Source organism: Zasmidium cellare (assembly GCF_010093935.1).
Source record: "Zasmidium cellare ATCC 36951 unplaced genomic scaffold M409scaffold_22, whole genome shotgun sequence".
Lineage (NCBI taxonomy): Eukaryota > Fungi > Ascomycota > Dothideomycetes > Mycosphaerellales > Mycosphaerellaceae > Zasmidium > Zasmidium cellare.
The window spans coordinates 108177-124037 of NW_022986966.1; the positions used below are offsets into that span (position 1 = coordinate 108177).

Genomic DNA, 15861 nt, shown 5'->3' on the forward strand with positions numbered 1-15861 from the left:
GCCCTGACACATCTAAGTGCCTGCATATACATAGGTGAAAAGTGTCTATGCAGCTGACGACGCCTTCACAGCGAATCCGAACACAGGAAGATAGGCCAGTTTCCCTAAGGACGGAGCAAGATACCACTCTGGGATCCTAACCCAAAGATATCGCCACAATGCCTCAAGGAATGTTCCATGAGCCCTTTGGAGTGAGATCGGAGCCATTCCTACATGGCTCGCCCAAAGCGCTGCAGCTGCATTTCCCCGTGGCTTGGGGTTAACAACCCTCAAGACAACCGGGACCGAGACAAAAAGAGCCACGAATCTACCGCAAGGTCTCTCTCGCCAGGTTTGCGGTGCAGTATGCCGTCCGTCCAGGTCAAGCTAGAATTGAACGATCTCCCGACCTGACGTCCTAGGCCATGATACGAAAGAATGGGAAGGTTGTGTACTCAAGTGAAATTGATGTTTTCAATAGCGTGTTCTATTCCACTTGCGCGCCTCATCATCATCACCATCGATGGGGGCATGAGTGAGTGAATAAAACACCTCTCTCTCTCTCTCTCAAGTAATGTACCTCCCACACACCACAGCACACCCTCAATGCAGGCACGCATCCAGCGAAGACGATGCATACACCACACCACCTCCACCTCCACCTCATCCCTCAAAGAACGCCCACCAGGCTGTCACCCAGCCACAAGAAACGCCACAACCCATCCCATGAAAATGCGTCTATTCATATCATCCCTCATCTGCATCTCCACTCCTCTTCCTGCGTAGCGCCATATTCACCATTGCCAACCTCACACTACAAGTTAAGAAAGTCTTCTAATCCCTCTTGCCATGCGACGCCGGCAAAGCACCGGCCGCATCGTTCAGGCCTTCCATGTTCACGTCGCTCAAGTGGATATCCGCCGGTGGAGGGTCCTCCGGTGCGACGAGATCAGGAAGGTCCGTGGCGTGCTCGACGTGGAAAACATTCGAGTCGTCGTCATATTCGAAGGGGGTGTTGGCGTCGGCAGAGTTGTGATTGGTGTCATAGTCCATGTTGTCGTCGAATCCGGAGTCGTTGTCCCGGTCATACTGCGCCGTGTTGCTGTCCGCGTCGTCGTCGATGGCATGCAGTAACGATGCACCCTGAGCACCAGCATCGTCCGTCTGATCCAAAGCGTCAAAGCCCCAGCCATCGTTACCGGCATTGCCGTACGTCCGCTCTTCACTGCTCGTCGTCCGCCCCTGCGTCAGAAGGCGGCCGGCTGCCCCAACTCCACCACTTCCTGCGCTGCCCGTCTGGTTGCTCGTCGCCCCGACTCCTGCAGTGCGTTAGTAAACGACGCTCCATCTCATTCATCGAAGTAGATATATTTACCTGCTCCGACCAAGGCGCTCGACGACCCATGTTGTGAGGAGGGCGCTGGGCCGCCGAGCCTGTCTTCCCCCGACTCATCGTCAGCAGCGGCATCTTCCACTACAGACTCGGCAGGTGGATTGCGGAATTCATTGACAATGTCTTGAAGGTACTGAGGGCCGAGTGGTTTGTCTGAACGGCGTCGATAGAAGAGGAGGTAGGCTGCTGCGGAATGCAGTGATTTGCTGCCTGAGCCGATCTTGGAGGTGATCGAGTCTGTGAAGAGTCAGTCGCCATCCACATAATTCAAATCAAGACAACTCACCATTGTAGTCATACCACTCGCCGTCGTAGAAGTTCTTGGCCATGGCAGTGTAATGCCCGCCACCAAGTCCTCCGTAGTGGTTGTCTACAGCAAACAAATCGTACGTGTAGTCTTTGTCGTCCTCCTTCAGTCCAACCTTGTCGTTCAAGTCCAGACCTTCAATGGGATAGTCGACGAGGACATCGATCTTGTCACGGAACGAGCGGTTACCTCCAAAGCGCTTCAGATGCACAACCAGAATGTCCGGCAACGTCCAGATCTCGAGCGTCTTTGTGGCTCGACGCAACTCCTTGCAGCGATTGCAGTACCAGGCATTGTCTTCTGAAAGGACCTCTCGCTTGCCAGTCTCGACGAAGCAGTCCTCAAGGTCAAGGCCGTGCTTCTTACGCTCGTCGCGCTTCTTTCGTCGAGCTTCAAGCTCAGCATCGTAGAAGAGCTCGCCATTTCGCCCATTCTCATTGACAAAGCAATGCCCACGCATCTCGTTCGGATCGCTAGCGTCACCACCAAGCAAGGCGTCGGCAGCTTCTGGTCTCCAGTCGAGCACGATGCATTCGCCGAGCTGAACATAGTATGGGCTGTCATCTTGCTGCGGCGATGGTGACTTGAGCGACGAACTTCCGTTCTCGCGATTCTGGCCAGCGCGATCCTTCTTGCTGTGAGTCATCGGGCGCCGCTTCTTGCCGTTCTTGCCCCTCTTGTTCTTCTTGTTGTTCTTCCTACGACCGGCTCGAGACTGAGTGGGCTCTTGTTCAGAGGGAGGCATCACGCCAGACTCGTCTTCGTCGCTATCGTTGACAGTAGGCGTGGATAGTGTAGACTCCTCTCCCAGAACAAGATCAGGCTTGTCAGGATCATCTGCATCACTCTCGTTCTCTTCGCTGTTGTTCGTGCTCGTAGTCGACTCGTCCGAGTTTGAAGACTGAATGGATGCACGCCGGGCTGGCTTCACTCGGTCATGCATCGTCTTGATCACCGAGTCCTTAACGCCAGTGAGATTGGTGACATGGAGGCCGCTGTCCGAAGGTCCCTCGCTGTATTTGAGGTCGAAAAGCTGATTGCGAAGGGCAGGCGAGAGGTAGTATTGCGAGTCCATGAAGCCAGGCGGTACGAGTCCTTCAGCTTCGTCGATCTGCATCGGGCTGGTGCCATTCACCGTCGCTCCATCCGCAGGCTTGTCCAACGACACATTCACGTAGCCATCTTCAGACTGTGTGGAATGATCACTGACTCCGGCAGCATCCTCAGTACCGTTCGGCTCTTTGCCACCCTCATCATCGACCTCTTCGATGGTGCCGGTAGGGCCTTCCTTCTCCTCAAACTCTCGAAGAATCGGTCGGCTGGTGATGTTCTGGACAGTCGAGAGTACTTTCTTGACGATGACATCGTAGTTCTTGGCCTCCTCTCGAGTCAAAGTGATGTACAAAGGGTGCATTCCAACCTCGTGCTTGTCGCGGTTAACGAATCGCTGGAAGATCGGTACGGTAAAGACGTCCGCCTTGGGAGAGTCCATGCCCTCGGCTGGCACATCTTCGCCCTTGTTACTGTTGAATGTGTAGCCATACGAGAATGTCTTCTTGGGATTGTACGTGTTCTTCGGTACAGCATCGAGCTCGTAGATGAAGAGGTAGTCGTTGGTCTGGACGGAAGCTTCAGCAAGCGATGTCGAGTCGTCGAATATCTTGTAGATCTTGTTGCTGTAGACTTCAACCATCCACAGGCGATTGGCATCCACACCAGCGTGCTTTTTAGCGATGTGCTCTTTCAACGTCTTGATTGAAGAATTCTTGTCGACGTCGATTTGATGCATGACAGGCTTGCCATGAAGCGGGACGAAAGTGATGATGTGCTGGAAAGCATGATCCATTGGAAGTTGTACGGTGAGAAGAGAGTATGGATCGAAGGTAACGCTGACTTTGTCGCAATCGGGGCACTCCATGGTGTTCTTGTAGAAGCCGCTGAACAGATCCATGGCAACAGAAGCATTGCGCTTGGCATGGTTCTCGCGATATATCTGACCCAGCTGGTGAACATACTCAGGATCCCTAACCTTGTCATCCTCAGAGTCTGGGTTCTCGATGTACGGCTTCTTGTAGATGCGATTCAAGTCTTCGTGGAGCGCATCCACGAGAAAGCTCAAGAACTCCTGCGAATCCTGCTGTCCATACCCTGAGAACAGTGGCTGCAGGCTACCAAGAGTCTTCTTGAATTGCGTCGGCGAGAAGGAAGAGCCCGAGTTCTGCTCGTAAATGCCTTTCAGAACACCCGCGTATGCATTGGCCATGGCGCCATGGTGTCCGAGTGGATTGTCGTTGTTGATCTCGGGCTTGTACTTGTTTGAGAGGAAGTACAGCGCCAGCTCTTCGACGCTGCGAATGCACTGCAATGCGGAGTTCATGTAGCACGTGTTGCCAAGGTTGGATAGACCGACGACGCCTCGCGTTCGACCATCCTTTCGCATTCGTCCTCTGGTCATGATGCCACCAGGCGCAGGGCTAGTACGTCCAGATGCTGGGGCAGAGCCAGGTTTCGAGCCACCACCTTTCTTGTTGAGAAAGCTCTTGGCGCCTTTCTTCTGGTCGGACTGGAACTCGCCACCTGCAGGACCGCCAATTTGCTCCTCCAACAAAATTGTCTGGTCTTCGAAGAAACCAAACAACTCCATCGTGCTACTTCCAGTATACTTCTCGTCGTTGGTCAAGTCCTTAGCATCCGTCGCTTCAAGATCTCGTCCGACTTCCATCTTGTTGAAAGTCGCTTGGTCGATGACCAACCTCGGCGGCGAGCCATGGCCGGCTTTTGCAGGAGAAGGATCGCGGGATGCTGGTGGTGAAAGGACGCCAGGTTGTTGATTCTCAGCCTTGTCGACGGCAATGTCAGTGGGGTTGGGTAACCGCCAGATCTTGACTTTCGTGGTCTGTGGTATACCGGCAGCCTCCTTTGCCCGTCTCAAGAACGTCTGAAATCTCTCCGTCCTCGACGAGACTAGCTTGACCGCATCGTCGACTGTTTGTTGGCCACGGTTCGTCACCTCTTTCCTCGCATGAAGAGCGGCCAATGCACCTGTCTTCTTCTTTGGGGCCTCGTCTTGCGATGATTGCGGCACCTTGCGAACGGTAATGGTGGGCGGGTAAAGCTCGTAGATGATGTTCGTCTGTGTTGCACCATCTGGAGCAGTGTTGTGGGCATATCTGACAATGGGCTTCGTCTCCTTATAGCCATATGCTCCAATGATATAGCCGTGGGTGTCGTAGGGTAGCACTTCAATCTCCGAACCGATACTCAGACCGGGTTTGAGTGGAATGAAGTCTGAACCCGCGTGATCGCGTAGAAATGGAGGCCGGAAAGCGCCTTCGGGTACGATGTCCGAGTTGTCCAGAGGTCCAACGTTGCCTTCTCGCGCGTCCTTGGGGTACTCTCCGCTCTTCAGGCCTTCAGAAGTCCGTGATTTGACTCTCGCCAGCCATTTGGTAGACACAACGACGCCTCTATCGCCCTCGTCGAGCGCTTTCGCAGCTAATGCTTCGACATGCCGGACTTGCTCTTCCGTTTGTGCAGTTGTGTATGGCTCTTGGTGAACGGACTTGCTCTCGGCAGATGTGCTCTCGCCGTTTGACTCTCCATCCTGCTGTACACTCGTCGCTTGGGTGTCCACTGACATGGCTCCTCCATCCGAGGTCGCAAAGCTGTTCCCCGTCTCTTGCGTCTCCATGCTCTGACTCGCCGGTGTCATGCCCGCCATCGCCACGTCGAAATCACTAGGCCCCTGCTCATTCTCATTCGTGAAGCTCCCAGGCACCTTCTGCGACTGCTCTTCCTGACCACCCGACGCGAAACTCCCAGGCACGTGCTTCTGTCCAGCCGACACATCCTCCATGTCCGCCGCACTCCTCTTGGCCGGCGACGCACTCCTCAAGCCAATGGTCCTGTCTGGGCTCACCATCGCTCTGTCGCCAGCAGTGTTGGTGTTGGCGCCATTCTCGCTACCGGACATGCTATCGATGGTGACTTCCGCAAGAGAAGCGCTGGGGCTCGCTCCTTCCTCTTTGGACGGCAGAACTTCGTCGTGCAGGTGGGGCGGGATGAAGCGCAGCTGCGGCGGAGGAGTGTTTCGAGTAGTGGTGGTGTTACTGCTGGAGGGCGAGGACGGCTGGCTGGAGGGATGCAGCGGCGAGGAAGAGGAGGGCGTCGTGGAGCGAGCGTTTGCGGCGTGCAGCGATTGAGCGTTGGACGGCGGGGGCAATGAATGGTGGGCGTCGTTGCTGCTGGCGAAGGGAGCGAGCTTGCGCTTTTTCTGCGACGAAGCCAGGATTAGGCGGTGGTGGTGGTGAGGCCGTCGGTGGTTGACAGCCCCAGAAAAGATCCTGCAGCAGTGACGGGCTGGCTGGCGATGTTTGTGAATCCGGGGGGGCTGCTGCTGCGTTTGGAGTGAGGCCGCGCGAGCCTGGCCGTCGGTCTATCGGTGCGCGCACAGGGACGAATAAAGCGAGATGCGCGTGTGGGTGAGGTAGTGTTGTTGTCGGAGGTGGTCAAAGGAGGAGGGAGAAGGGCGGTTTGCAGCCGGCGGCGATGTTGTGTTGTTCCTGCTGCGTCTGCGTTTGGTACTGCTGCTGCACGCCGGAAGCTTGTTGATTGACGCAACTCGCGATGTCTCGTGCTTGGCGCGCGACAACTACAACTCTCCACAAACAACACCTTTCACACTTCGTGGTGACGCAGACACGTTGTTCAGCATCGTGTTGCACCTTCACTGTTACACCGGCTCGGCAGTCACATCGAAGCGGACAGAAGACCTGCACGCCACAGAGCCATAAGGCGATTGTCAGCAAGGATGCCACCGCCGGGAGCCTTCTTTCATTCATTCACTTCGCCACTGGTCACAAGCACGACTCTCGACTTGCACGTGATAATCACTCTCGATACGTCCTACATACGCTCGTAAATGCCGAAAACCTCTTCCCAACCCAATCACATGCACAAAATCGCTGAAACGCAACAAAAGGTCCATCTCCCCCAAACTCCGCTCGCACATGACCGTCCCTCTCAAAACCCCCGCTGAATCATACCTCCACGCTTCCGATCCTCGTCATGCACATGCTTCACATAGCGTACAAAACTCTTTTTGTGCACCATCCCAGCGTACTTGCCATCGTACAAGACGCAGATGTATCTCAAGCCAAGCTTGACGAAGCACTCGTAGACCAGGTCCATGGGGCTGGTGATGTCGAGTGCGACGGGGGAGGGATCGATGTAGGGTGAGAAGTCGGTCGGGTCGGTAGTGGTTGATCCATCGGATGTGCGTCGCTGCGCTTCGGCGTCGCTGGACTCTCCTTCGCGTGCAGTGGCATCGTCGTCATCGTCGGTGTCGACGGCGTTTGTGCTAGGGTGTGCTTGATCATCGTGATGGAGTGCTTGGTCGTGTGCGTTCATGAGGCACATCGTGTCCTCTTCGCTCGGTAGACGGTCCAGGGCGTATTCAAGATCAGGTCCAGGTATCAGCCCTACCAGTACTCCATCCTTGAGAATCGGCAAGCCTCCATCAATCTCGCCAGACATGTGGAGGTACTCCAGCTTGAACCTCAATTGTTTGGCTGGAACTAATGGCGATGCGCTGATGTCGATGTATCGGTTTGGTGTAGGCTCTGGCGTGATGTCTCCAAGATCGGTTGTAAACACAGGCCGCACCTTGTGGTCAAGATAGGGGTACGCATTCATGTCCGTGAGTAAGTCGTAGATACTCAATGGCTCTATCGCATCCGCGGTCCATTTAGCAATCAAGACACCCAGCGAGAAAGGCAGAACATGCTCCAAGCTGCCGGTCAGTTCAAACAGAATGACAGCGAGAGTGACTGAAAGCCGTGTCACACCACACATCGTAGCTCCAGCAGCAACCAACGCGTAGACTCCAGGCACGACACAAGACTCTGGGTTGCCGTCGTGGTCGCAGTGCGCAAAAAAGGCGAGGTCTGGATACTTCAGCGTCAGAAGCTGAACGATATGCCCGACGATCCGCCCAAGGAGGCCTCCAACTACCATGGACGGTACGTAGATACCTGCAGGGACCTTGATGCCGAAGGTGACTGTGGTGAGAAAGGCCTTGACAATGAATGCCCAGCAGAGGTAATATATCGTGTAGGGGATCTTCTCTTCCGTTGGGCAGAGCGGCGCAGATCCATCTCCAGAGAAGGATGAGCAAGGGGCTGACATCTCGTAGAGAAGCTCAGCGACCGGCAGTCTGGTGTATCGATTCCAGAAGCTGACGAGTCCAGTCAAGAGAGCGACAAGCAAGACTTCCAGTAGTGGGTAGTCCTTGATCACGCCGATTCGCCTGAATGTCTTGGCCCACAACTTTGAGGCCTTGATGAAGAGGGCGCCAAGTGCACCTCCCAAGATACCCAGACAAGCAAATGCGATGATCTCGAAGAACTTCCAGTCAACGAGATATCGCACCTCGAACAAAACAATCTTGTTCGTTCCATATGGATTGAGCGCTTTGAGTGACAGCGCCGCCGCAATGCAGCAGAAGAACGTCCTGAAGAGTGTTTTGGGTGGAAAGTAGTAGCTGACTTCTTCCAAGCTGAAGAGTACACCGCCGATGGGAGCACCGAACGCGACGGCAACACCAGCCGCCGCAGCTGCAGACATCACTTCACGGCGCTTGGCGTCATTGTTCCGGTATTTCGAAGATAGACGAGTGGCGATGTTGCCGATGCAAGTTGCGATGTGAACGTACGGGCCTTCTTTGCCGAGGGAAAGACCAGATGCCACACTCAGGATGAGTCCGATGGTCTTGCATAGAAGCGTCCTAACACCAAGGTAACCGTGCAGCACGAAACCCGAGAGAATGACTCGCACTTCTGCGACACCACTCCCAGCAGCTGGGTAGTAAACCACTGGTGGTCTCCGAGCAGCCTCCTGGAATCGACTAGTCGGACTGTCCGTGCCATTGCCGCCTTCTGTGTGGTCCTTGTTGTCTCGATGGTGATCAGCGCCGAGATTCTCGTCAAGAGTTGAGAGGGATATGGCGGATGATATGGTTGTCTTCGTCCTGAGAGTCACCAGACAGGAAATCAAGGACAAGCCCACACACCATGCCACGTAAGCTCCGTAGTCTGTCCAAATGTGCCGTTCATCCTCGTGGTGTATGAGATTCGACCATCGATGCCAGCTATCACAGACACTGGCTCCCGAGCAGCACTGCCTCTTACTGTACCACCAATGATTCACGCAATATCCACTCTTGAAATCAAAGATGGCGGCCTCGGTGACATCGATGAAGTATGCGAAAGCCGCCGTCACACATCCAATGATGAAGACCAGAACCCATCCCTGCGCTCCATCAAAGAAGGCCTTGGTTCTGCCCCAGAAGTCCTTTCTACCCCTCAGCTCTTTCATGCGGAACGCGTCTGCGATGCTATCATGCACCCAGTCGGTGGATGTGAACTGATCGTACCACACTCGATCATCCCAGTATAGCGGTCTCTTTCCCGGCACAGGATCTGGACGTGTCTCTCTATCCGTGCTGCTGCCCAGTGCCTTCATAAGACCCTTGGCAAAAGATCCCCGTCGACTGCCCCCTCTCGTCGAGTTGATGTAGCTATGTTTTCGGGAGAAGCCATATCTCGGTGTGCCGGGGACGCTCGTCGTCCTATAGCCACTTCGAGGAACATCGGGTGTGGAAAGCAGCCCAGTACGCTCGTCTGCAGCCCGACCCCTCGACGAGTTCACGCGAAGCCTCAAATCTCCGTCTGATCTTCTGGAGGAGTCCATGCGGCGTCTCGAGGCATCGAAGCCCTCGCGGGTGTCGACAGGCGACAGCGGCTGGCCCGTGGCGTTGAAGGCATTTCGATATGCGTTTCGGATGGCCTCTGCCTCCTGCTCGTTGATCTCGTAGTCGTCATCGTCGTCGTTGTGTTGGCTGGAGGCTAGGCTGTGGTAGGAAGCTACGGACTTGGGCATGATCGCGGCGGGGCATGCGGAGCCACCATGATACAACCGCGAGCTTGCTGTGTATCGGGATCAGAGCACTCTATGCTGTATGATTGTGATATAGGAGATAGTGGGAAAAAGAGTCCGTTAGTGTTGGTGTATGGCGTGCTCGGAGTATGGCGGTGCTGGAGTCTGTCTCATGACAAGACGCCTGTCATGCTGCTGGTCACAGGCAGATATGATCCTTGAAGGCCCCGTGATTCAGGCACGGTCCGGGCAAGAGAAACACTCCGTCACAATCGCAAGCAATCGTGGCTATGTTTCGGTGCTCAGCAGCCCGCTGCTGGATTGCGCGCAAGGAGGTAGGTATACAAAGAAGAGAGATACGGTCTCTATCACCTCGGAAGCGTGATCAGATGGTTGCTTGGCAACGTCGTTGGTGTGACACTTTGCAATCCTTCCTCCGTCACGAAACAACCACAGCCAACCTCATCCTACCACCAGGCACGCTACCTATGTACGAAGCTCGATATGGGCGGGGGCGGGCATCGTGAGGGCGGGGAGTCATTCACCCACCGCCTTCAATCCCGCGCTCGTATCGTCCGTACTCAGACAACACCGGCGCTACACCACCACTACGAAGCAGTCCTGTGACGTCCATCCGGTGCGCGACGTTTCGAAACAGCCGCCCCAATCGCTGCGCATCATCGCCCACACACATGCATTAGCCCGCCGCTCCTCCACACCTTAAAAGGCCCTGCATGTGCCCGACCTGGTGTGCAGAATGCGGGCCAACGTCACACGGCGGCTGCTACATGGATACCTATAAGCCGTGAGAAGACCGCAATCGCCTCGTCCAGCTTGTTCGAAACTGCTGTACCAACAGCTGTTCAGTCGTCGAATATCTCGATGGAGAGAGAAAAGAGCCATTGCATTGTCCAGGATCAATGGACATGGCGACCGCCTTTTGATCGTCCCGTTCTCACGATGCATAGATTCGAAACACTCGGCTATCCTCATCAGTACTTCCGATGCCCGATATTGCAGATGCACACGCAGAGTTTGTTTGATCCTCGCCTCCGACTGCCTCTGGATATTGCAGAGATCTTGATAAGAACAGCGGTGGCGCCCCCAAACGGGGATTGAAGGTCGCACATCATCTCGCAGAGACTACGGCCAAGATCATGCGTAACTGAAAGAGATTATCAGACATATACAGTCTTCTCGATGTCTTGAGAAGAGTCGTGGTCGTAGTTACGTTTAATTCTCCATTTGTAGAAGTACCATCTTGGGGGGTTGGGGGCAAGTTTGGGGTGAGGTTTGGGGGCTTCCAAGCCAAACCCCAATGCTGACTACACGGGGGTCTCCAGGTCCTACTTCAGCACCAACATCCTACATATGGGGGTGATGAGCTATCCACTTCTTTCTCTCGTATCTGGCTGTCAATTCACAAAGCAGGCCTCGTTCTATGTAAGCATTTGACAATGCCCGGCCTTCCGCTGACATTTTCGTGGTCTTTTCTTTCTAGATGTCGAATCCAGGAGATAACTCACTCCATAGCACCACGATGCTTGATAATAGGATTGATCTCCAAGAGCAAATAAGAAAAGCTTTCCTTCTGCAAGCAAAAAATCTCTAGCCCATTCCAGATTAACACTTCAGTCACTTCCTCCATACCAATACCATGTCCAGCATCCTCAAAAACATCGCCATCATCGGCGCCTCTGGCTCCGTAGGCAAGCCTACCCTTGACGAGCTTCTCAAAATCGGCAAACACAATATCACCGTCATCACTAGGAAGTCGTCCGAAGCTGTCTTTCCGGCCGGCGTCAGAGTCGAAAAGGGCGACTACGACGACGACGCCTTCATGCAATCTGCTCTTGCTGGCCAAGATGTCCTCATCATCATGCTAGCGTTCCCAGCGTTGCCTCAGCAAGACCTGATCTTGCAGCAGGCAGCGAAGGCGGGTGTGAAATATGTGCTGCCGTCGGAGTATGGGTACGTACTGGAATTACTTCACCACTGAAGCAGATACAGTATTCTGACAGCACTTCCAGAATGGACAGCCAAAACGAGAAAGCGTGCGAGATCAGCTCCATGATCCAAGAGAAAGAAGACATACAGAACAGAATCAAAGAACTCGGCATGAAATTCATCGCCGTGGTGACAAACTTCTGGACAGACTACGTAAAGCTCTCCATTCTTCTACACAACCCCTCAAACCCCTCAAAACACTAACCCATCCACCCAGATGATCGCCCACCGCGCCGGCGGCTACGACCTCCTCACAAGAAAAGCCACCATCCACCCAGGCCCCTACCGCTGGCACACCACCACGCAAGCCCAAGTCGGCCGCGGCATCGCCGCCATGCTCTCGCTCCCCACCACGACCATCGAAAGAGACTTCGCGAACAACTGGCTCTACCTCACCTCCTTCCACGTCACGCACGAGGAGATGTTCCACGCCATCCTTCAAGCAACGAGCAGCACGGAAGCTGACTGGATGGTTGAGAGGAAACCTGCTGAGCAACTGGTTCGTGAGGGAAAGGAGAAGTTGGGGAAAGGTGATTGTTCGGGGGTGTGGGACGTTTTGCATGGAGCGGTCTTTGCGGAGGGGTACGGAGGGGCGTATTCGAGGGAGCCGCATAATGGGATGTTGGGATTGCCTGAGGAGGATCTGGTGGAGGTTATTCGGACGGCGGCGAGGGAGGTCAAGGAGTAAATCTGGTAGATTTCTCCGAAGGACTGAAATCGACGGTGCGATGGTGCGATGGAATAGCAGGGTGGTCTGAGAGTATGTTTTGGGGATGTCCTGCGCATGGGAGGTCGTCACCATCTCATTCTTCGAACTCGCCGTGCGTCCCTCTATGACTCCTTGCTGTCTTGGACGTCAAAGTCAGAACCACCTCACCTTTCTCCCGGCTCTCCCGCTCTCTATCGTTCTCAATGCTACAGCAAAAGTAAAGCAAGCTGTGTCATCTCCAACTTTCTCCAGCAGAGTGACAACGACGACGCAACGCCGCGGCATCAAAGCATACTAGACTGATAACGAAACTTGGGGATTTCAAGGCATACGAGCTGGCCGGCGCTGGTCTCTTATGTCTGGAACCCAATCTCTCCAGGTCTCTCTCATCTGGCTTCTGGGACAGAATGGGATACGGAATTTTATCGTCAATCAAGGTAGCCTCACGATATCTTCTAATCATTTGTCCGCTAATCTCGTCCCCCTAAATCCCGTCAATTGCATTCCCAACATCGGCCGCTATCAACCAGTCCCTCCCAGTTGTCTGGGCATCAAATGCTTCATGGATCAATCTATCAACCTCTTCCCGATCCACAAACCTCGCCAGTCCCGCGAGCGCAGTTCGAAGCCCCGGTTCCCAATCCTCAAAGAACATCTAGTGCCTTCTACCGTCCTGGGAACAAAGGCTTGGTTCTGGGAAATGATCGGGAAGCTGATCTTCGGATTGCTACAAGGCTTCGCCGTGGTCCCGGATCTGCACTTCTGAGTTTTGAAATCAATGCGATTTTCTTGCGTCTTTCTCCAAGCCAGTGTACAGGACTATGCTGTGCTGCGATGACATGGTATGGTAGACCGACAGCGAGTCTCGGGGATATCATCGCAAACAAGTCAAGTCAAGCTGACTCCGCCAACACAATGCCTAGGCCTTTCAACGATCCAACACCCTGACCTCCATTACCCAGGCTAACGAACCTTCTCTCCATTCTCCTTCTTTTTCTCAGGACGCTCATCCCCAAAATACGTCACACCGTGCTCCAGCTTGATCATTCTCTCCCTCTTCCCCTCCTTCCTCGCTTTTCTCAGCGCCAACTGCACATCCCCCGTCCCAATCCACCTCTGCCCACCCGTTCGCTCCGCGTACGCAGCCTCTATGTACGCATTCGCCTCCTCGACATCTACATGGCGCGCGAGTCGAGCAAGCTCCGCGGAAACAGCCTTGCCCCAGTTTTCGAAGATGAGCTTCGACTCGGTCTTGGGACGGCGGGGTTGGAGCTCTTCGCGGAGGAGTTTGAGAAAAGCCATGGGTGGGTAGGAGCCCCAGAAGTGACTGATCGCATCGATGTCGGCTTGGCGGGCTTGCGCCTCGGCGGAGTAGATGAGGCCGCGTAGGGAGGGGGCGAAAGACGGGGCGACGGAGGGAGCGATGATGGTACCTTGGGAGTCGGAGGAGTTGTCGTCGCTGTCCTCGGTGTCGGTGGTGTCGTATGGGATCGCCTCGCCCTCGACTAAGTCCTCCTCATCCTGTGCGCGCGTGCTGAACCTCGACCGACCAGCTTCCTCTCTCTTCTGGATCTTGCTCTTCTTCCCGCCACTCCTGACACCTTGATCTCCTTTCTCGGCGACCACAACTTGTTCCACCGCACCAACAGTATTGACAACCTCCTTCTTCAAGCGTTTGGTGCTGGGACGAAGAGGCAGCGAGAGCGTCTTGGTAGAGGTGGGAGGCCGAGGTGCTGGCTTGGGCGCTGGCTCTGGAAGAGCATCCTTGTCGCCGTGTCAGTACACATGGGTCTCCTACAGCGACAAATCGAACTCATCTCTTACCTCGAAGCCGTTCCATTCGCCATACTCGTGGTACTCATCCTCGATCTGCGGTTCTCGAGGTAGGGAGGCGTCACGCTTTCTCTTCGAGGAAGCCTTGCGACCACGTCTGAGTACAGGATATGGGCCTCCCATGGCGTTGGTGGTGTTGGTGTTGTTGATATGATGTCGGCAGCTTTTGCGACGGTCGCAGAGTAGAATCGGGATCATGTGGTGGCAAACGGGATGATCCGCGCTTCTGGCACGTGCACGATGTGAGTCGAGTGAATGTAGAAGTGAAATGTGTCTGATGCTCATTGATAGGGATTGGCGGCGCTGGTGATGATCTAAGATCATTTTCACTCAGTTTGTACGCGTGAGCGGCTCAGTGTTGTATCTCTACCTCCTTCACTTTGCTGCATTCAGACCCTCATTGTGTCACTACCGCCTTTAGCGTTTCCATCTCACCCGCCCACTTTCGCCGCTCTCGACCGAACACTTCGGCCCAAGAGTCCGCTTTTATTCCTCGATAGTCTCTGTAGTCCCTCATCAAATGCTATTGTTGGTACCCTAGCGCGTCACGCGCCAGTTGCTCCCAATCCATACCCTCTCCAACCCCCTCGAGCTTGTTGGTAAGAACCCACTGAATGTCACTTGGTAGACAGTATCGATCCTTCTTGCTGTCTGGGTTCATGTCCTGTCTGCGGCACCGAATGCGCTCCTGGAGGTGTCTCTCAGCGCCATCAATGTCCATCCAAAACGACAATACGGCGAAGTGTTTGACGAGGGTGACTGAAAGATCGCGTCCGGATTGAGGTCTTTGGTTGACGCCGTATCGCTTGAGGACAACATTCGTCGTAGATAGGTAGGTAAGCCAGTCGTCGGGGTCGGCAGGCCAGCTCTCGCTGATCAGCTGGAAATACGCGTCCTTGCGTTCGTCCTTTGCCATCTTAGCATGTGATCAGTAACTATGCCAGAACAATCCAGAGATGCAGCTGTCTTACCTCCTTAGTCGTCGCAACCTGCAAGCGTTCTCGCTCACGGTCGCTCGAGTCGGTCTCTTTGACTGCCATTCTCCAATGCTTTGGCTGCGACAAGCGTGCCAGCTGAGCGATCGTAGGTGTGGTAGGTAATGCGATGCAGAAGAGCGGCACTAGTAGCGGTTGCGAGGTTTTGTAAGGCCTACAGGGATGATTTTCGGCGCTTGAACATTCGAGTGGATGGGCAACCTTGCTGACGCAAGCAAGAAACATTAATGCAGCCGCTGTTTATGCACGGCAGGGCTTGTGCGTGGGCTAAAAACAAGTGTTGATAAGTTGTCTGGAATCTGTAACTTTCGAACACTCGAGCAGCATTGGCGATGTGGCCGAGTGGTTCAGCGGCTGGGACCCTGTCCGAAAGCGGAAGGAGGTTGAGAGTTCGAGTCGCGTCCTCTGGACTTCGAACCTGAGAATTCCAAGAACCTTATACAGGGACGCCTGTATACGACCCCACTCCGTGCTTACTACATGGAGCAAAAAACACTAGCCAGTTTCTAAGTAGTCTCCCATACGACTTCCGTAGTTTTTGCCATTTGGTAGCAATGAATTGAAATGTTGTTGTTGTTCTTTTTGTGTGATTCTCCGGCCTTCCCCCTTTTTGTGATCTGTTCGAAGATTTTTTTACATACATCCTTCTTTTCGCGCGCATTCTAGCAGCATCTTCATAGTTCTCTCTTCACAACAGAATTGC

The 15861-nt window shown here is 54.3% G+C and overlaps 5 protein-coding genes across 5 annotated transcripts; 1 reads left to right on the forward strand and 4 right to left on the reverse strand.

The window, feature by feature from the left end:
* Nucleotides 1-813: 813 nt before the first annotated feature.
* Nucleotides 814-5652, reverse strand: M409DRAFT_67195 (uncharacterized protein; the record flags this gene model as incomplete). The annotated part of the gene is made up of 3 exons (XM_033817300.1): nucleotides 814-1298; nucleotides 1355-1609; nucleotides 1659-5652. 3 exons carry the CDS (start codon nucleotides 5650-5652, stop codon nucleotides 814-816), a joined length of 4734 nt encoding a protein of 1577 aa, XP_033666215.1.
* A 1049-nt stretch (nucleotides 5653-6701) lies between these two features.
* M409DRAFT_24176 (uncharacterized protein) lies at nucleotides 6702-9617 on the reverse strand (the record flags this gene model as incomplete). Its single annotated transcript, XM_033807118.1, has 1 exon — nucleotides 6702-9617. The coding sequence occupies one exon, from the start codon at nucleotides 9615-9617 to the stop codon at nucleotides 6702-6704; it is 2916 nt and encodes a 971-aa protein (XP_033666216.1).
* Nucleotides 9618-11271: 1654 nt separating this feature from the next.
* On the forward strand, nucleotides 11272-12309 carry M409DRAFT_24177 (uncharacterized protein; the record flags this gene model as incomplete). The annotated part of the gene is made up of 3 exons (XM_033807119.1): nucleotides 11272-11585; nucleotides 11645-11774; nucleotides 11839-12309. 3 exons carry the CDS (start codon nucleotides 11272-11274, stop codon nucleotides 12307-12309), a joined length of 915 nt encoding a protein of 304 aa, XP_033666217.1.
* Nucleotides 12310-12814: 505 nt separating this feature from the next.
* M409DRAFT_55743 (uncharacterized protein) lies at nucleotides 12815-14286 on the reverse strand (the record flags this gene model as incomplete). The annotated part of the gene is made up of 3 exons (XM_033813085.1): nucleotides 12815-12973; nucleotides 13303-14094; nucleotides 14155-14286. 3 exons carry the CDS (start codon nucleotides 14284-14286, stop codon nucleotides 12815-12817), a joined length of 1083 nt encoding a protein of 360 aa, XP_033666218.1.
* Nucleotides 14287-14686: 400 nt separating this feature from the next.
* M409DRAFT_24180 (uncharacterized protein) lies at nucleotides 14687-15203 on the reverse strand (the record flags this gene model as incomplete). The annotated part of the gene is made up of 2 exons (XM_033807120.1): nucleotides 14687-15079; nucleotides 15135-15203. The coding sequence occupies 2 exons, from the start codon at nucleotides 15201-15203 to the stop codon at nucleotides 14687-14689; spliced, it is 462 nt and encodes a 153-aa protein (XP_033666219.1).
* Nucleotides 15204-15861: the final 658 nt, after the last annotated feature.